Genomic DNA, 19,691 nt, shown 5'->3' on the forward strand with positions numbered 1-19,691 from the left:
GCGACGCGACAATAACTTTCCGTCCTCGACGCGAGAATTTCCGGAGTAAATCGTGCATCTTATATCGCGGCACCATGATCTGTAAGCGGAGCAATATAAGTCGGCGCGCGTAACTAACTTCTTCCTCCTTGCTCCACAGCGGCGACAGTCGATCGAACAGAGAATTTAAACACGTGAGATAATTCTCACTGTCTCGTGTTTTCCCTGCGTTCTTCGCATTATCTCGCAGGGCAAACTGGAAATTGGGGTCCCCGAATCGTGCGCGCCACGCGGTCTTAAAATCGGCACACCCCGTAAACCTCGATTTTTTAGCGCGGAACCAATGAAAGGCTACACCGATCAAGAAGAACGGGAGACACCGCAAAATAGCTTCGTCCTCAATAATTCCGCGTCCCTTCTCGATACGATAAAAACGTTTCCTCGTTTTTTTTGCGCGCGCTCGAAAACTTTGAATTCTATTTGCGCATGATGTTGTACACGGCCAACACGGAACTGTTGCCGGAATTCTGTGACGCGCGATGTTCCTTGCTCGGCGAGTGGTCCCCGAAAACTCGCGGCTTACGCCGAGGTGCCTTGATCTCCCGTCGTAGTTCCGCCGTCCCCTGACCCTGTGCTTTGCTATCTCTTGTTTCATGCTGCTAAGGCCGAATTCGTGCGCGAACGTCCTTCGTTGTTGTCGACGAGTGAGGAGCCCCGTGTTCGTATACAAAATAGAATACAATTAGAAATCAAAAATGCTTAATATGATCCGCCGAGGATTGCAATACACTCGTTACAGGTCCCGGCCATTCTCTCGAGCGTAAGCTCGGGCCTTGTGACGGCGTAGGGACGCTGCGACGCTGCAGCGGAACTGCAACGTCACAATATGTGTATATATACAGGGTATCTTGCATAAGGTATGAAAGTTTTTATGGAAAGATAAGATCAAGGTGAACATAGAAGTCTACTATAGTTTTTGGATATTAATGATAGCTGAGATATTAATTTTTTAAATTGTACGCATTGTATGTAATGAATGAGAGCGCGCCGAGAGAAGGGCTGAGCCGCTCGAGCTATAGGATGGCCTACTGCACTGTGTCAAGCATTGGCTGTCGGTGCTGAGGGGAAAGAAGCGCGGCGAAGCACGAGCAACGGCGCACTTCTCCTTTTCCTTCTGCCGCCGGTAGTTAGTGCTTGACACAGTGGGCCGTGCTATAGCTCGAACGGCTCGGCACTTTTCTTGGCGCGCCCTCATTTGTACAATTTGAAAAATTAATATCTTGGCTATCATTGGAAATATCTAAAAATTATGGTAAATTTTATGTTCATCTTGATCCCGTCTATCTTTTCATGAAGACTTTCATACCTTATACAGGACACCCTGTATGCGTGCGTGCGTGCGTGCGTGCGTGCGTGTATACAGGGTGTTTGGTAAAACTTTATGGGATACTTATGAGCAGGTAGAGCGCATTTAACTAAACTGAAAAGTCCTTTACCGTTTTTCCATTTTTGCAATAATTAACGAGTTATTGACTTGTAAAATTTGCTGTATTAGCCCGGTCTACCAGCAAATGCAAGCGCTTCGAGCACCCGGCCAGCCCCTCAGCGTTTGAGCCTTGAGATTGCTAGGCGCGCGGGGGGAGTTGTTACAACAAGCAGCAATGGCTGCGCACGACCGACGCTGGATTCTCCTTTTGAGTTATGATAGTTCTTTATTTTTTTTAATGAAAATAAAATTTTTTAACGACAAAAAGTATGTGTGTACGTGTACATACATGTGTACAAAAAAATATCAGTTTTAATACTTAAAAAAGCGATTATTAAATTAATTTTTTAAATAAATAACGATTATTTTTAATAAAAGATATATTTTTTGATGATAGTCTTAAACGTCGTAAATTGTCATTATAAATTAAAAAAAAACTGTTATCATGTGCTTGAAAGAAGAATTTGTACTTCTTCAAAAAACATTCAACAAAATTTTATCGATTAAAATCGAAATAACAATGAAATAAAATTTTTGTTTCATCTTTATATTCTTAATTAAAAATTAAATAACTAGGAAATTTATATTTTTAATAAAATTAATTCCCGTGATAGACTTATAATGCACAAAGAAAACTTTATAGTAAAAATTACTATGGTAAGTAGACGTCAACGGACCAACAAGGAATTATGGAAATTTTTATTATCTGTTTCATTAAATTACGATAGTATTTACATCACTCATATGGTTTAATTCTCTGAAATTTCTTTTTACAATTTGTGGTTACTATCGTAAATAATAAATCATACATAGTTTTTTTATAAAATTTTCTCCGTGTAGATTTACGAATACATGAATTTATAAAATGTTTGAAAGCTTATAAACAATATTTATTTAATTCAAGAAATTTTCAGTATGTTCAATATACTGTACAATATATTCAGTAGGTTCAATATACCGATTAGGGGAGCCCGCTCCGATGACTTTGGCCTTGACATATGTTGTCAAGATCACCCTTTTGAGTGACCTTGAAAAGATTATAGCCGTTGCTCGTAATTCGTTAAAAAGTTATTAACAAAAAAAGTTTTATAAATACGACACATAACACAGGCACACAAAAAAGTGGTTGGTCCGGCGGACTAGACTAGTCAATCCTTATGTATTTTGACCCGCTGAATTTGAATCCAAGATCAGAATTGCAAAGTTAGCTTGCATTTCCTAACCTTAAAAAAAAATTTTTTTTTAATGTTGGTCCGGCGGACCAGACTAGTCAATCCTTATGTATTTTGACCCGCTGAAACCGAATTCAATGTCAGAATTGCAAAATTAGATTGCATTTCCTAATCTTAAAAAAAATTTGTTTTTAAATTTTAGTCCGGCCGACCAGACTTTTTTTTTGTTTTACGAGGTGGGAATGCATTTACGCATACCCCCGCCGCCGATGACTCACGGGCGGGGGTATGTGGGACTCACGGGTTTGTGAACGGGAGGTTAGTTCTTCCCGTTTACGTGCAATACCCGTACTACCCACTAAACTCACCTCGGCCTTGACGGCGCGATATGGAGGGCCCCCTGCGTCGACGCGCCTTATACACGCGCGTCGCGTCGGGCGAGCGAAGCGGACGTCTCCAAGTACCGGAGAGCCTCGCTCACCCGACTGGTCCTTTGCTGGATCAAACTGGCCGTCGTTTTTCTGGGGAGATCGCCCTTTCGAGTCGCCCCGGCCGCCACTTCTCCTCTCTCCCCTTGTTCCACGGCGCGTGGAGAGGGGAGAGACGGTGGACCGGCTAGTAAGCTCCGTTTCCCAGGTATCTCACGCGCTGGGGGGGGGGGGGAGTCGGGGGCAGGGGCGGGCGTCGCCCGGGCAGCCCCGACCCCTTCAACGACCGTGGCCTGCTTGTACAGCGGGCGGATGTTACTTTGTTGGTCCGGGGGAGGAGAGAGGGAGGGCCGTGTCTCGTGACGGCGGCAAAAGGGGGGGCGCCCCCCTCGCCTTTATCCGGAGGGGGGATCCGCGAGGACCCCCTCTCCCCTCCTCACCCTCTCGGCCTCCTCCTTCCGCGACATAACTGTCTCGCAGAAGGAGAAGGCCGCTTCCCACATGGACTCGTCCCTCAGCATCGCTCGCACCAGCGTGCCAAGGAACAAGTCCTCTCCGGGCCTTAGTTTGGCCCTCAGGACACCGCGCTCCCTCTCCCACGCCGGGCACGTGGCCAGCGTGTAGGGCGCGGTGTCCACTACCTCCTCGTTCTCGCAGTGGTGGCAGCGAACGGTGTCCTTTTTCTGTATTCGGCACAGGAAATCACCAAAACACCCATGTCCGGTGAACATCTGTGCCATCCGGAAGGACACCCTGCCTCAACCCAGCCAATCCGCCAGCACCGGGGCCAGGGCCCCGACGGTCCACTGACCCGCGCACCTCGGATTTTCGAGGCGCGCGCACCATTTTTCGACCAGTGACCGCCGGGCCTGGAGCCTCAGCAGACTACGGGCCCTGTCCGTCACGACACCGCCCGCCTTCCGGATCCATCGCGTCCTCACGTAAACGCGGGCTTGTGCCCTCGCGACGAGATCCAGGGGAGACATGCCTGACAGGGCCGTTGCCGCCGCGTGGGAGGTCGTACGATACGCCTTTGACGCCCCTACGGCCATGTGCCGCTGCACCCCGCGCAGCAGCGACATGCTAGCTCGATTGGCCGTCAGGGCGTCGACCCAGACTGGCGCACCGTATAGTGCCATAGCTTGCATTACCCTTCCGTACAGGCGGCGCACTCCCGCCTCGTGGCCCCCGACGTTGGGGAGCAGGCGACCCAACGCTGTCGCCGCCCTCTCCAAGCGCGGGACCAGCCAAAGCGCGAGGCCAGCCGGCCGACCAGACTAGTTTATCTTTATGTATTTTGACCCGCTGAATCCAAATCCAATAACAGAATTGCTGCATTGACTCATTTTTTCCTAACCTTAAAAAAAATTTTTTTTAAGTTTTGGTCCGGTGGACCAGACTAGTTTATTTTTATGATTTTGACCCACTGAATCCAAATTCAAGGCCAGAATTGCTGAATTGACTCATTTTTTTGTAACCTCAAAAAACACCTTGTAAAAGCAGTTTGAATCACAAATGTATAATCCAGAAAGTGCAGGCTTGCGTAACTACATTACCCGGGGTAGCTCGGGGTAGCGAGCGGAGAGGCGGGTCCGGGGAGATGACCAAGGTCGCCCGCGCTAAAGCGCGACTTTTCCTCCGGGTCCCGTAAGTTTTAGCGGGATTGCGGCATGGAGCCCTCCCCTCGTATGGCTGTTAGCAGCGCGGGCCGTCGGGGAGGGCGTGGGTGGCTCGGTGTCGTTTGCTCCTGCCCCTCGCTCCCCTTGACGAGCGTGAAAACTTGGGGAATCGCGATAACATAGATTCTCCGTCCCTCGCCTCTTCGCACGTCGCGGAGAAAGGGGTGGGGGCAGTGCGGTGGTGGCCGCGGGGGAGACAAACAACCAGTCCCCTCCCCCCCGCTCCAACATAGAGGCCGAATCGGTCCAGCCAACGGATCGACCGGGGGAGCGGGGCTCCTCTACACCAGGAGACACTTGCCCCGCTTCCCCGGAGTGGCTCTATAAGCAGAAGGGATGGACCTTGCTACGTGGAAAGTTGCAAACTCATCTGATATATTTTTATACTGAATAATTATGTGTCGTATTTATGAAACTTTTTTTGTTAATAACTTTTTAACGAATCACGAGCGACAGCTAAAATCTTTTCAAGGTCACTTAGGAGGGTGACCTTAACATTAAATGTCAAGGCCAAGATCATCGGGGCGGGCTCCCTTGATCGGTATATTTACCATAATCTCCGATATATCGATTTTCATTGTTGTCTTTGCGAGACAAATTTGTCGCTGTAAGTATCGAGCGCCATAAGGTGAATACAGACAAAAGTATGTATAGCGCCTAAATATAAGATATTTCTATCTTAAATGAAATAATAAAAGAATATAGACCCACATGTGAATGCAACTAACACAGAATATATCTTATTCGAGCATTATTCGATCTTTGTGATGATATTTACTTGCGTGTTTATATACTTTTCAAAATTTTTGTCGAACTGTATCTAACTAAATTAGGGGTGCGTTCGGGGAGACGCTATTAGCGCTACCAGCATTAGTCCATCTTCATTACTCATTAAAAGTAGAACAAGGATAAACTGATGCTGATACCGCTAATAGCGTCTCCCCGAACGCACCCTATATCTAGGGATCTAAAATGCATGCGTATGTGCGTGTATGCATATGTGCGTGTAAACTTCATGATATGAATGGTAGTGTCAGGGGCGAGAAATGTTAACATTTTTTCGTACATGTCATTTGCAAATAAAAATAAAATAACATATAAGAGAGATCTTCTAAATTTATTTAACACATTTTTTAAAATATAGACATGCTAGTCTTTTTCTTTGACAGTCAATCAATAGATCACCAAAATTAATGTAATACAAAGTTGATTTGAAAGATCTGTTATAAAAAAGGAAAATGTTTTTTTATTGTTGTATAATAGCATATTGTAATTAATATTTGCCGTATTTTTAGAATTTTATAAGCACAAATTTACATTACATTAGCATTACGAACGAAAGGTTGTCAACATATCATTTCTTTCACGTCAGGAAATATTATCAAATGTCAAATATTAGTAAAGCGAGTGACAAGACCATGATGTAAGAAGAACTTTTGCTTACACCATAAACAAGACAACAAACCGTTTCCTTGTCTTGTCTTGTCGCGTCAATATACGCTTTTATAAGTCTGCAAGGTTGACGATGACCATGTTTTTTAAATGAAAATTTAATAAATCAGACTGCACCGCAATATATCCGCTCGTAGGACATGTACAAGAAAAATAAAAACACTTTTTATATGCAAATCAAACCTAAGCTGCCGATTAAGCCTACTCAATTTCTACTTGATCGATTTTAGCCGTTTTTAAGATCCGATAATCTCTCTCGAGATTATATTTTACATAATAAATGGCCACGTAATAAATTGGTTTTGTTACGCATACATTTACACTGCCTTTTGATTAGATTGATTCATCTTTCTATTCAGATCTATTTTTTATTTTCATTTAATATATGTACTATTAAATAATTTTGTAATACCTATTGTATTTTTCTTTAATTTTTTTTAATGAAAAATTCTTAAAAATATACGATTTTTTTTATTAAAGATGCTAAGCATATTTCCTTTTGTTTTATCTATTTAATTCTTTACAGGACATTTTTCGTTGTTTGTAATTCGTGAAAGAATAAAAGATATCATAAATTCGTTGATCACGTGCACTCATATAACCGAGAACACGCTGAAATGGGCAGAGAGTAGAAAACAAGCCTTGCAATCTCTAACAATGATACTACAAACGTTAGGAATCGATGAAGCCGGTAAGTCCCTATTCATATACATATTACATCTTCATTAATTATATTTTGCAATATTTACTGCGAATATAAAAATGAAGTATTTTCTCCAAAAATTTAAACAAGATTATTTTTATGTAGCACAGAAAAATTATCGCAACATTATATAGAGAATAAGAAATACTTCATTAATGTTGCAACATTGCAAAAATATTGCTGCAATATTTTTACAGTAATGCAGCAACAGTAAAATATCCGTCTTTATAAATATTGTATTGCAATCCAATATTGCAATATAATATTATAATGTAACATTTAAATCATGTTTATAAAAATAAGTTTTTTGTAATTTTATTCTTTTAAGTCCGATGAACGATAAAGATAAAATGAAAAAATTAACGCACGTATTTAATACAAGTCAACATTTTTATATTTTTACATGTTCTAGGTGTTACATGTGTATGCATTTTCTTAACAGCGCTAAGTTAAAAGAAACATATATCTTTATTATATTTTCTTTGCTTTCTGTCTAATATTAATATGTTAATCAAAACATTTAAAATATTCCAGTATATATAGAATTATATTACTGAATGTAAGATTTTAATATTAAAAAGTATAATAAATAATAAATTTTTTAGTTTGTATAAATATTCATTCTTATAATTGGCGCATTTTCTTCATATTATTATTTTTGTAGAAAAGATAAATTTTTTGTCCTTTTATTTAAAAAAGTAATTTTTTGTGATTTCACACATTTTGTAAAATAAAATTAAATAGTTTTTTTGGGACGTTCCTTGAACGCTTATACTCTTGACGTCTTTTTGTACCCTTTTTAAACTCTTTCACCGACATAATTTTTTTTCCAAAAATCACTTTTTTAAATTTATTTATTAATAATTACAGACAAACAATTATGTATAATAAATCTCTTAGATATATTAAGTAACTATTATTACACCATAATAATGTAAATCTATAATTATTTTTACTAAATCATAAAAAACATGGTAATTATATAAAATAGGTACTTTTCCGAATTTTGATATTTTTTCGTAACTTTCTTGGTAAATAGCTTTGTTATGACTCTAATAACGATAATCAATCGAGCCTGAAGATTATGTAATCTACTTAGATTTTTTCACAGAACTATTATAGACTTTGGTAAATGTGCACGATTAGGTCCTATAGAAATCAATTAAATGATAGTAGATTTTATGCATTTTTACTCCCTAAAACTGTTGGTAGAATTAGGGGGTCGCTTGTATTTTATAAGATATCGGCATGAAAATAATAAAAAACGGTAAATATTGCGTTTTATATTTAACGAAGTATAAAACACACACACACACACACACACACACACACACACACACATTATATTCTCAGAAAACGTGGGCGGGGGAGGGGCGGAGCTCCTCACCCTGCACCCCCTTCCCGTAATTTTTCCTAACTCTAACCCAACCAATTTTATGTCGCTAGTTGAATAATGCGAAAATATTGAAAACGAACAGCGTGGATCTTGTTTCGCGTGGATTGCAAACCTATGTGGTACAGTACAAGCATGGACGTCGTTTAATCAAATATAATTGAAAAATTGAATATTCGAGCTCAGAATTTTTCTTGGTTTTTACCTTTTTATTGACTTTCTACACGAAGCAAACCCATTTGGCACTTTTACTGTAATATTAATAAACTTGAAACGTAAAATAAACGACGTCCACGCTTGTACTGTACAACATGGATTTGCGACTTTCCACGCTAAACAATATCCACGCTGCTCGTTTCCAATGTTTTCGCATTATCCAAATAGCAATATAAAATTAATTGGGTTAGAGTTATAAAAAATTACGGAGAGGGGTTGCAGGGGGAAGGATGAAGTCCCTCCCGCGCTCACGAGTTTTCTGAAAATATATTCTCTTTTCACACAAAATTGTTTATAATTGTTCTGTGAAAAAATCTAGGTAGATTATATAATCTTTGGGCTTCCCCGATTGATTAATTATCGTTGTTGGAGTCACAACAAAGCTATTTACCAAGAAAGTTACAAAAAAATATCAAAATTCGGAAAAGTACTTATTCTATATAATTCTATATAATTCAATATCAAAAACACTATAAAAATAGAAAGAAAGGTGGGAAGTATATTTCCTACCGCCGCCAGTGAAAAAGGGAATTTTGTTATTGTTAAAGGGAATTGTGTTATTGTTTCACTATTTTTGTAGAGAAGAAAAATTTTTTGTCCTTTTGCACATTTTATAGTATTATTATAGTATCAAATTAACCCGCCAAACACACCATACCTCAATTTAGGTCACACTGTAACCATACAAGCGCGAATTGGGATTTTGATTTTTTGAAGCTTTATCTCTTGGTGAAATAAAACCGAATTTTAATCCAAAAGTACATGTTTTTGGGGTAACATTTTATAAGAAATGCAACAAAGTAACTTGCAAACTAAAAAAGTAATATTTTTATAGTAAAAAATGGTCAAAATCACAACGACTTTTTAAAAATTGCATTTTTTCTTTAAAAATCACTACTTTGAATTTAATGAAAATATTTACATGAACCTTGTAAGAAATTGAAGATAAATAGTGTGACGTGGCGTTTTCGCCCGTCACAAGGGCCGGAACGGCCCGGCCGAAAAGAGTCATTTAGGGCCGCGCCGTACCTTGAAGGGGGCGGCGACTTTTCTCTTTTTGGCTAATTTAGTTTATAAGTTAATAGCGAGCGGGTGGAGTGATGTGCCAAGACGACCAATTGTAAATTGAGGAGCAGCGGTCGAGGGACTGTCGATGGAGAGTCGAGACGACCGAGCGTCGGGGCCCCGGACAGCCGAAGGACCACAAATCAGGTCAGGTATTCAGGGTGTTGATACCGAGGCACACGAGGAAGGTCGTGGGGCAGTCACTGCCGTTATGTGTCCTGTTTTAGAAAGAGAGAAAGTAACCAGGAGCCACCAGAGATGACGCCGGGGAAATGGTGTGCACCCTTACGCCCATCAGCCAGGGTGGAGGAAACCACAGCCGGAGCGGCCGTCATGGCCTCGAAGAGTCGGCCGGATGGGGCCTGATCACCCCCGAGCTGGTCCGGTAAGAGCCAGAATCGCAAGGGAGGCCATCGAGGCGTGCGAGTTGCAGCCTTCAAATTGCGCGGCGTCAAGACCAGAGGCGCCCTCGGACGCTTGGATCCTGCAGGACGGGCGCCCCTGTATGAGCGGCGACCCGCGCTTGGTCGCTTCCCGTCTTTCGGTTTCTCGATAGATGGAATAGTTTATTGGAAGGATGGTATAGCAATTTAAAATTAATAATCAAGCTGCCTTTAGGGTGAATCCAAGGAGGAAACTCCGAGTCTGCAAGAGCAATCTCGGCAAAAACCCCCTTTGAAGATTTATTGATGAATTACTTAAACTAGAGAAATGACAAAAATTAATGTAAACAATGAATGTGAGGCGTGAGCGTCGTTTCCGAGTTCGAATAGCGAATGAAAATCGCCACGTGGCGATGCAAAATGGAGACACACGCGTGTGAGGTACTCGAGGGCGGCTCGAGTCTCGGTCGACCTGCGTTATTAAGGTCACGATTAGGTGCGAGCACTTATAATGCAAATCGAGGCGACTTGATTTTGCTGTTGAATTTCGTAGCAGCACTTCACTGGTCTTTACTGGTCTTTACTGATTGGTTTTTTGGAGGCAAGTGAGTTTGGATCGGTCGGCACGTGCCGGCTTCTCCTCGCGTCTCCCTACTCGGCTTCGCGTTACCGCAGTGCTCGGTAAGAATCGGGAAATTACGCAAAGCCGGTCTTGTCCACGAATCCCGCCTTCCGGCGTGTCGCGCAATGAAAATTGGACAAGTTTTTCAAACGCCGCTAATTTTAATTTATCTGTGTTCCAACGGAACAGCCCCGTCGATTAGCGATCCGTGTGCGTTGATCAAAGCACGATCAACGCGCAAGCTGCTACCGGCGTCCGCGGCGCCCCCAATCGCTCACGGTCCGTCACTGTTCGGCGAGTCGGCCAAGGGTGCGAACCAACGGCCATCAGCGACATCCACGACTATGTAAGGCCACCACTTCGACCACGCGGTAAGGACGGAGACGGCACGGCCACCGCGCGATTCACGAAATAGTAAAAAAGTTGGTAAGCGTCGTAAGAGAAGATCGCGGCGAGTAATTTTTGTGATACCGAGAATATCCGGGACCCATGTCGAACTCCGTCTCATAATCTAAAGCCCTTTTCCTGTAATTCTCCCCCTCGAGAGTCGCCGAGCCGACAGTCACATTGTAAATATAAATTGCGATTTGCGAGACACCGGGACGACGCGAGAGAATACCGAGGGCCTCGAGTGGCGGGCATTGTGCTGAGACGAGATCTCGAAAAATCCGTCTCCTGGACGAGGATATCGAGTACCCGGAGGTGATGCCGTTGTACTAAGGTGCCGTAACCGCCTCGCGAAGATTTGTGTAAGACCCGCTACGGGCAAAGCTATACTTCGGCGTAGATATTGGAGCTGTGCGTAGTGTATGAAGTCGCGCGTGGAATCACGAGTAGAATGCGTGCGTGTCCCGAGCGTCGACGAAAATCATGTTAACTGTACGCGTAACACCGAGATGTTTTGTTATTCGTATTTGTTCTAATTTTGTGATTGTAATTGTATTGTTACCGTGTAGAGCGATTATCAATCGTATTGTGGATTCGCATGAGATTGCTGTAGAGATGTCGAGTCTTGATCGCGTCTCCAATTCGCAGGGAGAACTTACGAACTATTAATTATGGTTACGTTGTGAGAATTTCGAACAACTATTCATGATTATAACCCTTTAATTGTTATACAGTTTATTAATATACGATCTATTATATTATTATTATATGAGTCTTTAGTGATTGCGGATTTGAACGGATTTGAGCGGAGGATTGAACACCTCTTCTCCCACTCTCCGAGAAAGAACACCTTATTATAATAATTCCGCCCCTCTACCATTTCGTGTAGGAGCGGGATACCGTGTAATTAGCCGTCGTGATCAACTATTTTGTGAATTTCGTGCGGCGCGATTCTAGGCGCCTGGCGTTCTCCAACAATTGAGAAAATTAGAGTAACGTAAGTGAAATCGCGACGAAGTTGCAGACGAATCGAGAAAATACTGTCGCAATAGTTATATTTTAAGAAAAAAAAACTCGATTTGACACTAAGAAATTAACAATTTTTATAGGTGTTTGAAAATAAGTTAATTTTTTACTATAAAAATATTATTTTTCGATTTGCAAGTTACTCTATTGCATTTATGAGAAAATGTTACCACTGTAACAAACCATACCCGTCCGGCGACCAACGCCCGCGACCGGTCCGGCTGACCAACCACCGGACCGTAATACGGGCATCGGCCCGTGATAAATCTTGTATCAGACCGCCGAGACAACGATCGTCTCGACGATCACATGCCTCCCACCAGCATCCTGCTTATCGGGATGCGAGGACGGAGAGGCCCGAAGATTCCCGAGGGTCCATGAACCGCCACCGAGAGCGGTATATAAGGCCGCCTCGATGGAGGAGCGACTCACTTCTCGCTTACCCGGTGCCCAGCTTTCCGATCCGCTAGACACCACGAGTCAGCAAGCTCAGGGTGGAGTGTTCTCCGCCTTCGCCAAGGGTTCTTGGCCACAGGCTCACTCCGCTCTTTATACGGCCGGTAACAGAAAAACGGGGTAGAGTGTTCTCCGCCTCGCCCGAGCATTCTCGGGATACCGTTGCCGCTTCACAGAAAATCTATCTTTTTCCCGAGAACTCAAAGCAGAGACAACGCGTCACGCCACCGCCCGCGCCGCGCACCGCGAAACAGACCTAGACAACCGCACGTTCGCCTCGAGGCACCGCCGCCACCGCGTCTCGTACCGCGAGCACCACCGAACACGTCAGCTCGCCCGACCGCACAGCTGACGCTCGAAAACACGCGATTTAGTGTAAATATCGCGCCGCGAGACCAACCTGTATATATTGTAAATAATTGTACAAATACATATTTTTCGTAGAATATGAGCTATCTTAACAGAACACACGTTTTCGCTGTTTCCAAGACCTTTCCTGCCCTGGTTTCCGACGAGCTTATCCGTGCAGGAAGACAGGAAGAATAACAAGGTCGTTAGACTACAAAAACATGTACTTTTTAATTAAAATTCGGTTTTATTTTACCAAAATATAGAGCTTTAAAAAATCAAAACCTCAATTTACAGTTACAGTTATATAATACGTATATAATGCATATGTTTTATAGAAATGATTCACTATGTTTAATTCTCTACATTGAACACAATTTCTTTTTTGTATTTATAAAAAAATCACAACTTTAACAATTTTTTAGGACATATTTTGTATACGTCATTTCCACACGGGTGCAAATTTGCACCTATTTCAACTTTTGATATTGCCTCATGTTGCCTGTACGAAGATTACGACGCAACTGGCTCTGGTATCAGTCGAAACTCAACTATAAGCATATTTGTCGTAGTGGGAGGGGAGGCCGTTAGAAACTTGTTCGAGATTAAAATTTTCGTTGATGCAGATTTGTACCCGTATGACGTTTATGGATTAAAACCTTTGACTATATAAGTATGGACTACCAGTTTTTCCATAGTTTTTTTATTCACTTCTGTATTGACAAGGAGACACCAGAGTGTGATAATAATCGATTTGGATGAAACTTATTCTATTGATATATTATTATGTCAAGTATTACTGGGTAAAAGGATAATCGGCAATACTCAACCATTCGCGAGAAAACCGCGAGTAAAAATTACGAGCGCTATACCCAAAGAAGAGAACTTTTCAGCAAGAAGTGCGTAGCACAGCGGCAGCGTGCTAGACTTGTAATTTTAACATTGCGGGTTCAAGTCTTGATGAGCAACTTTTTTTTCTTGAGTAAAAAAAATTTTTTTTAATGACTAACAGTGTTTAATATAAAATTAATATAATGTTTTAATTATTTATTTCATAAAAATGCATTTTTTTCTTTACCTGGTAAATTTGTTATATATTCTATAGAATGACTGATAATTAATAGATGTAATTTTATTTTTAAACAGTAATGACATAATATATATACAATACAAATAAATTTGAAATGTTTTATTTATGTAGAAGTAGATGGAAGAGTACAAGTTGTAGGATGATATTTATCATAAAAACAAACGAAACAGTAATTCGCATGACATCTCAGGCATTGTATAAAAACCGCCTTTTTGCAGTTCATGATCGTTTTAAAATATCTACCGGAAAACATACTTCGTTTATATTCATAAACACTTCTCTTTCATTTGTTTTAACGCAAACCATGCATACTGTAACATTTATTTGCGTTGTTTATATTTTATTGCTGTCATTACTGTTTAAAATAAAATTACATCTATTAATTTCCAGTCATTTTATAGAATATACAACTAATTTACCAGACAAAGAAAAAATGCATTATTATGAAATAAATAATTAAAACGTATTATATTAATTTTATGTTAAAAAATTGTATGTTAATCATTATTATTATATCAATTGTATGTTTATCATTAAAAAAAACTTTTTTTACTCAAGAAAAATAAAGTTGCTCATCGAGACTTGAACCCGCAATGTTAAAATTACGAGTCTAGCATGCTGCCGCTGTGCTACGCGCTTTTTGGTGAAAAATTCTCTTTTTTGGGTTAATATAACGCTCGTAATTTTAACTTTTTTCTCGCGAATGGTTGAGTATTGCCGATTATCCTTTTATCCATTAATACTTGTCATAATAATATATCGACAGAATAAGTTTCATCCAAATCAATTATTATTATACTCTGATGTCTTCTTGTAATATCTGTAGCTAACATCTCCGAGATTTAGGCTCCGCCCCCTCGACCAAAGAGCGGAAAATATAAAAAGCATTAACTAAAATAAAATATATTCTATATTCTATAACCAGTGTTCTTAGTCGGGTTATATATTTAAGACCGTAACCAATGAAATAATTTTTGTAGTACGTAAAAATAAACTAAAAATGATTTTAAATATAGAATCTAGCTATGAACATCAGTTTATAACATAAATATTAATTATAGCCTTTAATGAAAATAAACTAATAAGATAATGTAATGTCAGAAGAAGAATTTAGAGTGTAAATAAATGTAACATACACGAATATATATAAATATATATATAAATATATATATATATATATATATAACTTTTATTGTTAAACGTAAATTATTAAAATACAGCATATGTATTGTGACGTGACAGCTGCGGGCTGTCGTCCATCACAAGGGCCATAATGGCCCTTACGCATTTACATCATGCGGATCCTGCGTTCTCCCGCTCGGGAGCGGATGCGGAAGCGTGACACGTCGTATTTTTGTGTTTGTCGTTCCGTGTGTTGTTTTTTTCTTGTAATCATTAAAATTGTAAGCGTTGCCTCGCGAGTGCGGCGGAAATCGGTGACCAGTAAGAACTTATCTTGTAACTTTTGACGTCTTGTCTCGGCGGAGGACATCCCCCGGGGGCCACGGAGTGAGCTGTCGACGAGGGACTTACGGAGACCCTTTTCGAGAGAGGGCCCGCAGGTCGTATCGCCCTTTACCTTGTTTGCAATTTTCAGCACGTTAAAAGATTTCGTTACTGCTGGCGAATTACGATTGCAGGATCCGAGGAAGGCGCGCAGAAAAGGTACCCTGACGGCGCGGCTCTGGAGCAGATCTCGCAAGAATCCGAGCCACGCGGATCGACTGCATATTTTCCGCCCATGAAAAGGCGAGGACCACATTCTGGAGATGAAGGATGCGCTCAGTTAAGAGACGAGGAGCCGCTACCAACAAGGAAGCGCGAAATTCACGTGCGCAGGGCTCCGAAAATTCAATCATCGCGCCTAGGATCATCCAGCAAGTAGCGGCAACGCACGTCACGCGTTGCGCGCACATCAAATCGAAAAATCGCAGCCAATAGGGCCCGGCTTATCTGGGCAAGGTGGGGCGCGTCGCCGAGCGGCCCCCGCGGGATAAATGATCAAACACTCTGGTTGCGGAAGTCGTGTAAGCGTGTCAGTCCCGAGAGAAAAGGATATAAGAGGACGCAAAAGTAACATCCCGGATTCCGTCGAAGTTCAGGAGGAGACGACTTGGGATGAGCGTCATTAAATGATTGTAAAGCCGCCGATTTCGCGATTGGGCAAGCCGCGAAAAGATCACGGATTTATTAGTCTTTCCGTTGTTAACGTAGAATTACGAGCTCACGAATTTTCCACAATCTCGTCGCCTCGATCGATCACGCCTGCCTGCGCAAATTTGATACGTTCCGTTCTTTTTGTTTTGTTTGCGTTACGTGCATGTCCCGATCTGTAATCGAGTCATTATTGTATTGTACTGTATTGCAAACTCTTGTGCGATTCCGTTTTTGTCGAAATAAATGTATTTGTCTCTTACCGCCTCGCTAGCGAGCGAGTAGTAGTTGCCGCGTGCATTATTCGCAGGATATTATATTGTCGCGTGTCTTGCGCGGACTTCAAGACATTGTTCGTTCTGTTCGCTTTTGGCGAGACAGTCATCTTACCGAAAGTTCGGCATCTACCAACGGCGCATAGTAGGGCATAGATCAGCCGGAAAATCTCCGCATACGTTCTTGATAATTATCCCATGTTCAAGAGATCTGATTCCGAGCGATCGCCTGCTCGTAGCGCGCGTGAATTGTGGTTGCCGCTCGACCATTAAGAGCCTGTAATTATCTAAGTCGTGAAATATACTTGTTATTCTTATTTGTTCCATTAATATTGTGTTTACGATATTTCTCTCGTCTTTCCGATTCCATCCGCCCGCACCGAACCTCCCCCTCTACCATTTTAGGGCTGAGTAGCTGACTGTCGGAGCCGCCGACGCCCCGGTCTCCACGAAGGCTTGCCCTTTTTTTGCGACTTTATTAATTTAAGGGTAATTTCCCGCGACATGCGAAAAGAATGGTACGCTTAACGTACCTGGCGCCCGATCTTATATTTTAGCGAAACCACGAGAAAACGGTCGCCCCGACACTCGGGCGACGCAGAGCAGCGACCAGAGACGGAGGCGAAGTTGGCTGTCGCTCGCGAGTACGGTTACAGTATTTAGATATTTAAAATTAAAATACATTTAATAAAACATTTTAATAAAACGTACAATTTTAACCTAAAATTTTTAATACAATATGACGTCACAATTCAGAAGCCGACTGAAAAGTTAACTCGGGTGTTAACTCGGAAGCCGGTTGAAAAGGACATTAACTCGGAAGCTAGTTGAAAAGGGTGTTAACTCGAAAACCGATTGGAAAAGGCGTTAAGTAAGAAGCCAGTTGAAAAAGGCGTTAATTCGTCTGCTAAAATTTTTTGCTTTATTTTAGTTTTGCAGCACTGCCAAAATAATTTTGGTGCTTGATTTAAAACATAAACATATAGAAACGAAAATGAATATGCACATATAGGTAAAGCACCAAAATTATTTCGGTAATGCTGTCAAAACTAAATTGAGATGAAAAATTCGAGGGCGCCAGTTAATACCTTTTTAATCGGCTTCCCAATTAACGCCTTTTTCAAACGGCTTCTGAGTTAACATCCTTTTATTCGGAAGCGATAAAATATATAAAGAAAATGTTTAACGATTATATTAACATAGATAAATAAAATTACTGACCTTGAAAAATAATAATTTTTGTCAGGTTATGTCGAAGAAGTAAATTTTGTTTATTTGCAACCTTCTGCAAAATAATAAACTATTATTTTATTAATATTAATATATAATTCTGAACATTATTAACAAACTAAACGCTCTGAACATTTCATAACAGCTCATTTTAGTTCTCGAATTTCTCAATTGGTCGATGATGGCGTGACACATCTTAGCTACCAGTTTGAAGTTAGCTACTGACAGTCCATACTTATACAGGGTGTTCTGCATAAGATATGAAAGTCTTCATGAAAAGATAGACGGGATCAAGATGAACATAAAAGCGCGGCGAAGTATGACCAATGGCGCACTTCTCCTCCTCCCCCCGCTGCCGGCAGCCAATGCTTGACACAGTGAGCCTTGCTATAGCTCGAGCGTCTCGACACTTCCCTCGATGCGCATTCGTACAATTTGAAAAATTAATATTTCGGCTATCATTGGAGATATCCAAAAACTATAATAGACTTTTATGTTCACCTTGATCCCGTCTATCTTTTCATGAAGACTTTCATACTTTATGCACCCTGTATAGTCAAATGTTAAAACAGTTTTGAACAAAACGTTCACAATAACATATACATTTAAGATTTAAAATAAAACGATAAATACACAAAAGAAACAAATGTTAGAACAAAGGTCAGAAAATGAGCTAACTCTAGATCTAACAATATAAGTAAAAGATAGTTTATTACCCTAGGTTGTCACATCTCTTTTTTTCAAACGAGACTGTCACACTGAGGCTGGATTCGGGCAGACGCTATTAGCGCTAAAAGTATCATTCTATCCTTGTTGCTCAGTTAATGTCGAAGAAAGATAGAGCACGCTTACAGCGCCAAAAGCGTACTCTCCGAACCCAACCTGAGTCACCGTGACCCAATGCAATTTTCCATAAGCTGCAGTTTAAAAACTAAGTGTCCAAAATTTCTGAAAAAATTCTGAAATAAAATTCACACATAGAAAAGTATATTCCAATTATAAAAAATTAATATTTTAATTATTAAAAAAAATAGTATTTAAAAAAATTTGTTAAAAGCAGAAAAATTTTTTAAAATCGCATTTTGCTTGAAAAATTATAATTTCCTTAATTTTTAATATTTTAAGCTAAAAATTTAGGATTATATTCTCAAAATGTTATTTTAATAAAAAAATTAGTTCATAAATGAATCTGTTAAAAAGGGGATTTATTTTATATATTGCAGAAGAGCATTTTTTTACTCAAAAATTAATAAATTTTTATAGAAAAAAACCAAGTTTTTTATTAAATCTGGGTCGATACCATTGTCACACTTGAGTCGTAGTGACTCAACGTATTTTTTCAACGGCTGCCGAACAAATACTGACACTTCTCTCCTTTGGGCAAGTGTCTCTAATCTGTATTAGATATCTGAAATTGATTTTAGATAGCACAAGTTACATTTTCAAGCGCGCCGAAAGATATCTTGATATCAAAAAACAAACAAAATATAAAGAGTTCGTTAATACAAGGCAAAAATAATACGATAAACAAGTCAATACATCGAGCCAAGACAAATTATCTTAATGCGATATAATTTATTAAATAAAACATATATAATTATAAACATGACTAAAAACAACTGTGCTAAAAAATGTTAAACAAAATTCGAAACGTTTCGACTATACATAGTCCTCTTCAGTCGTGACAAATTATCAATATTTATGAACTTAAACATGAGTAAAATAACGCAACGAAAATAAACAGTTAAAAAATGATAACGATTGAACAATCATAAAACAACGCATTTCGTCTATAAAAATGTGTCATAACAAATAAAAACGTGAACGAATAAATAATACAATCAAATAAATAATAAAATTTCTCCTGCAAGTCGGTTTTTATATTAAAAGAAAGGAGTGCCGGTAGTTTTTCCGTTTGTTGGCGAAAAAACGTTGAGTCCAACAAAGTTTTTCCCGGAGGACAACAAGATTATAATTGATTGGTTCCACAATGATTTTCGGGAAGATATTTGTCGTTTTTCTCGCATCATCCTCGTCAAATTCATCTTTTTGCTAAAAAAAACCTTGAATTTTACATCAATATATTATTAGTCAACGGTTATCCATTGGATCTTATTTTTCATGAAATTAATAACAGATTTAAGAAG

At 40.2% G+C, this 19,691-nt stretch overlaps 1 protein-coding gene across 4 annotated transcripts in view; it reads left to right on the top strand.

The window, feature by feature from the left end:
• LOC105838432 (tubulin-specific chaperone D) overlaps window positions 1-19,691 on the top strand; it is a 139,066-nt gene that overhangs the window by 84,669 nt on the left and 34,706 nt on the right. For 3 of the 4 annotated variants that reach the window (XR_004964306.1, XM_012683985.3, XM_012683986.3), the window contains exon 12: window positions 6,723-6,887. The exons of the other annotated variant lie outside the window; for it this stretch is intronic. Coding sequence is in view for 2 of the 3 variants with exons in the window: in XM_012683985.3 (XP_012539439.1) it covers window positions 6,723-6,887 (165 nt within the window). In the remaining variant the exon portion in view is untranslated. The remainder of the gene's footprint in view (window positions 1-6,722; window positions 6,888-19,691) is intronic. 4 annotated transcript variants of the gene reach the window in all.

Source organism: Monomorium pharaonis, chromosome 8 (assembly GCF_013373865.1).
Source record: "Monomorium pharaonis isolate MP-MQ-018 chromosome 8, ASM1337386v2, whole genome shotgun sequence".
In the NCBI taxonomy this organism is placed as follows: domain Eukaryota; kingdom Metazoa; phylum Arthropoda; class Insecta; order Hymenoptera; family Formicidae; genus Monomorium; species Monomorium pharaonis.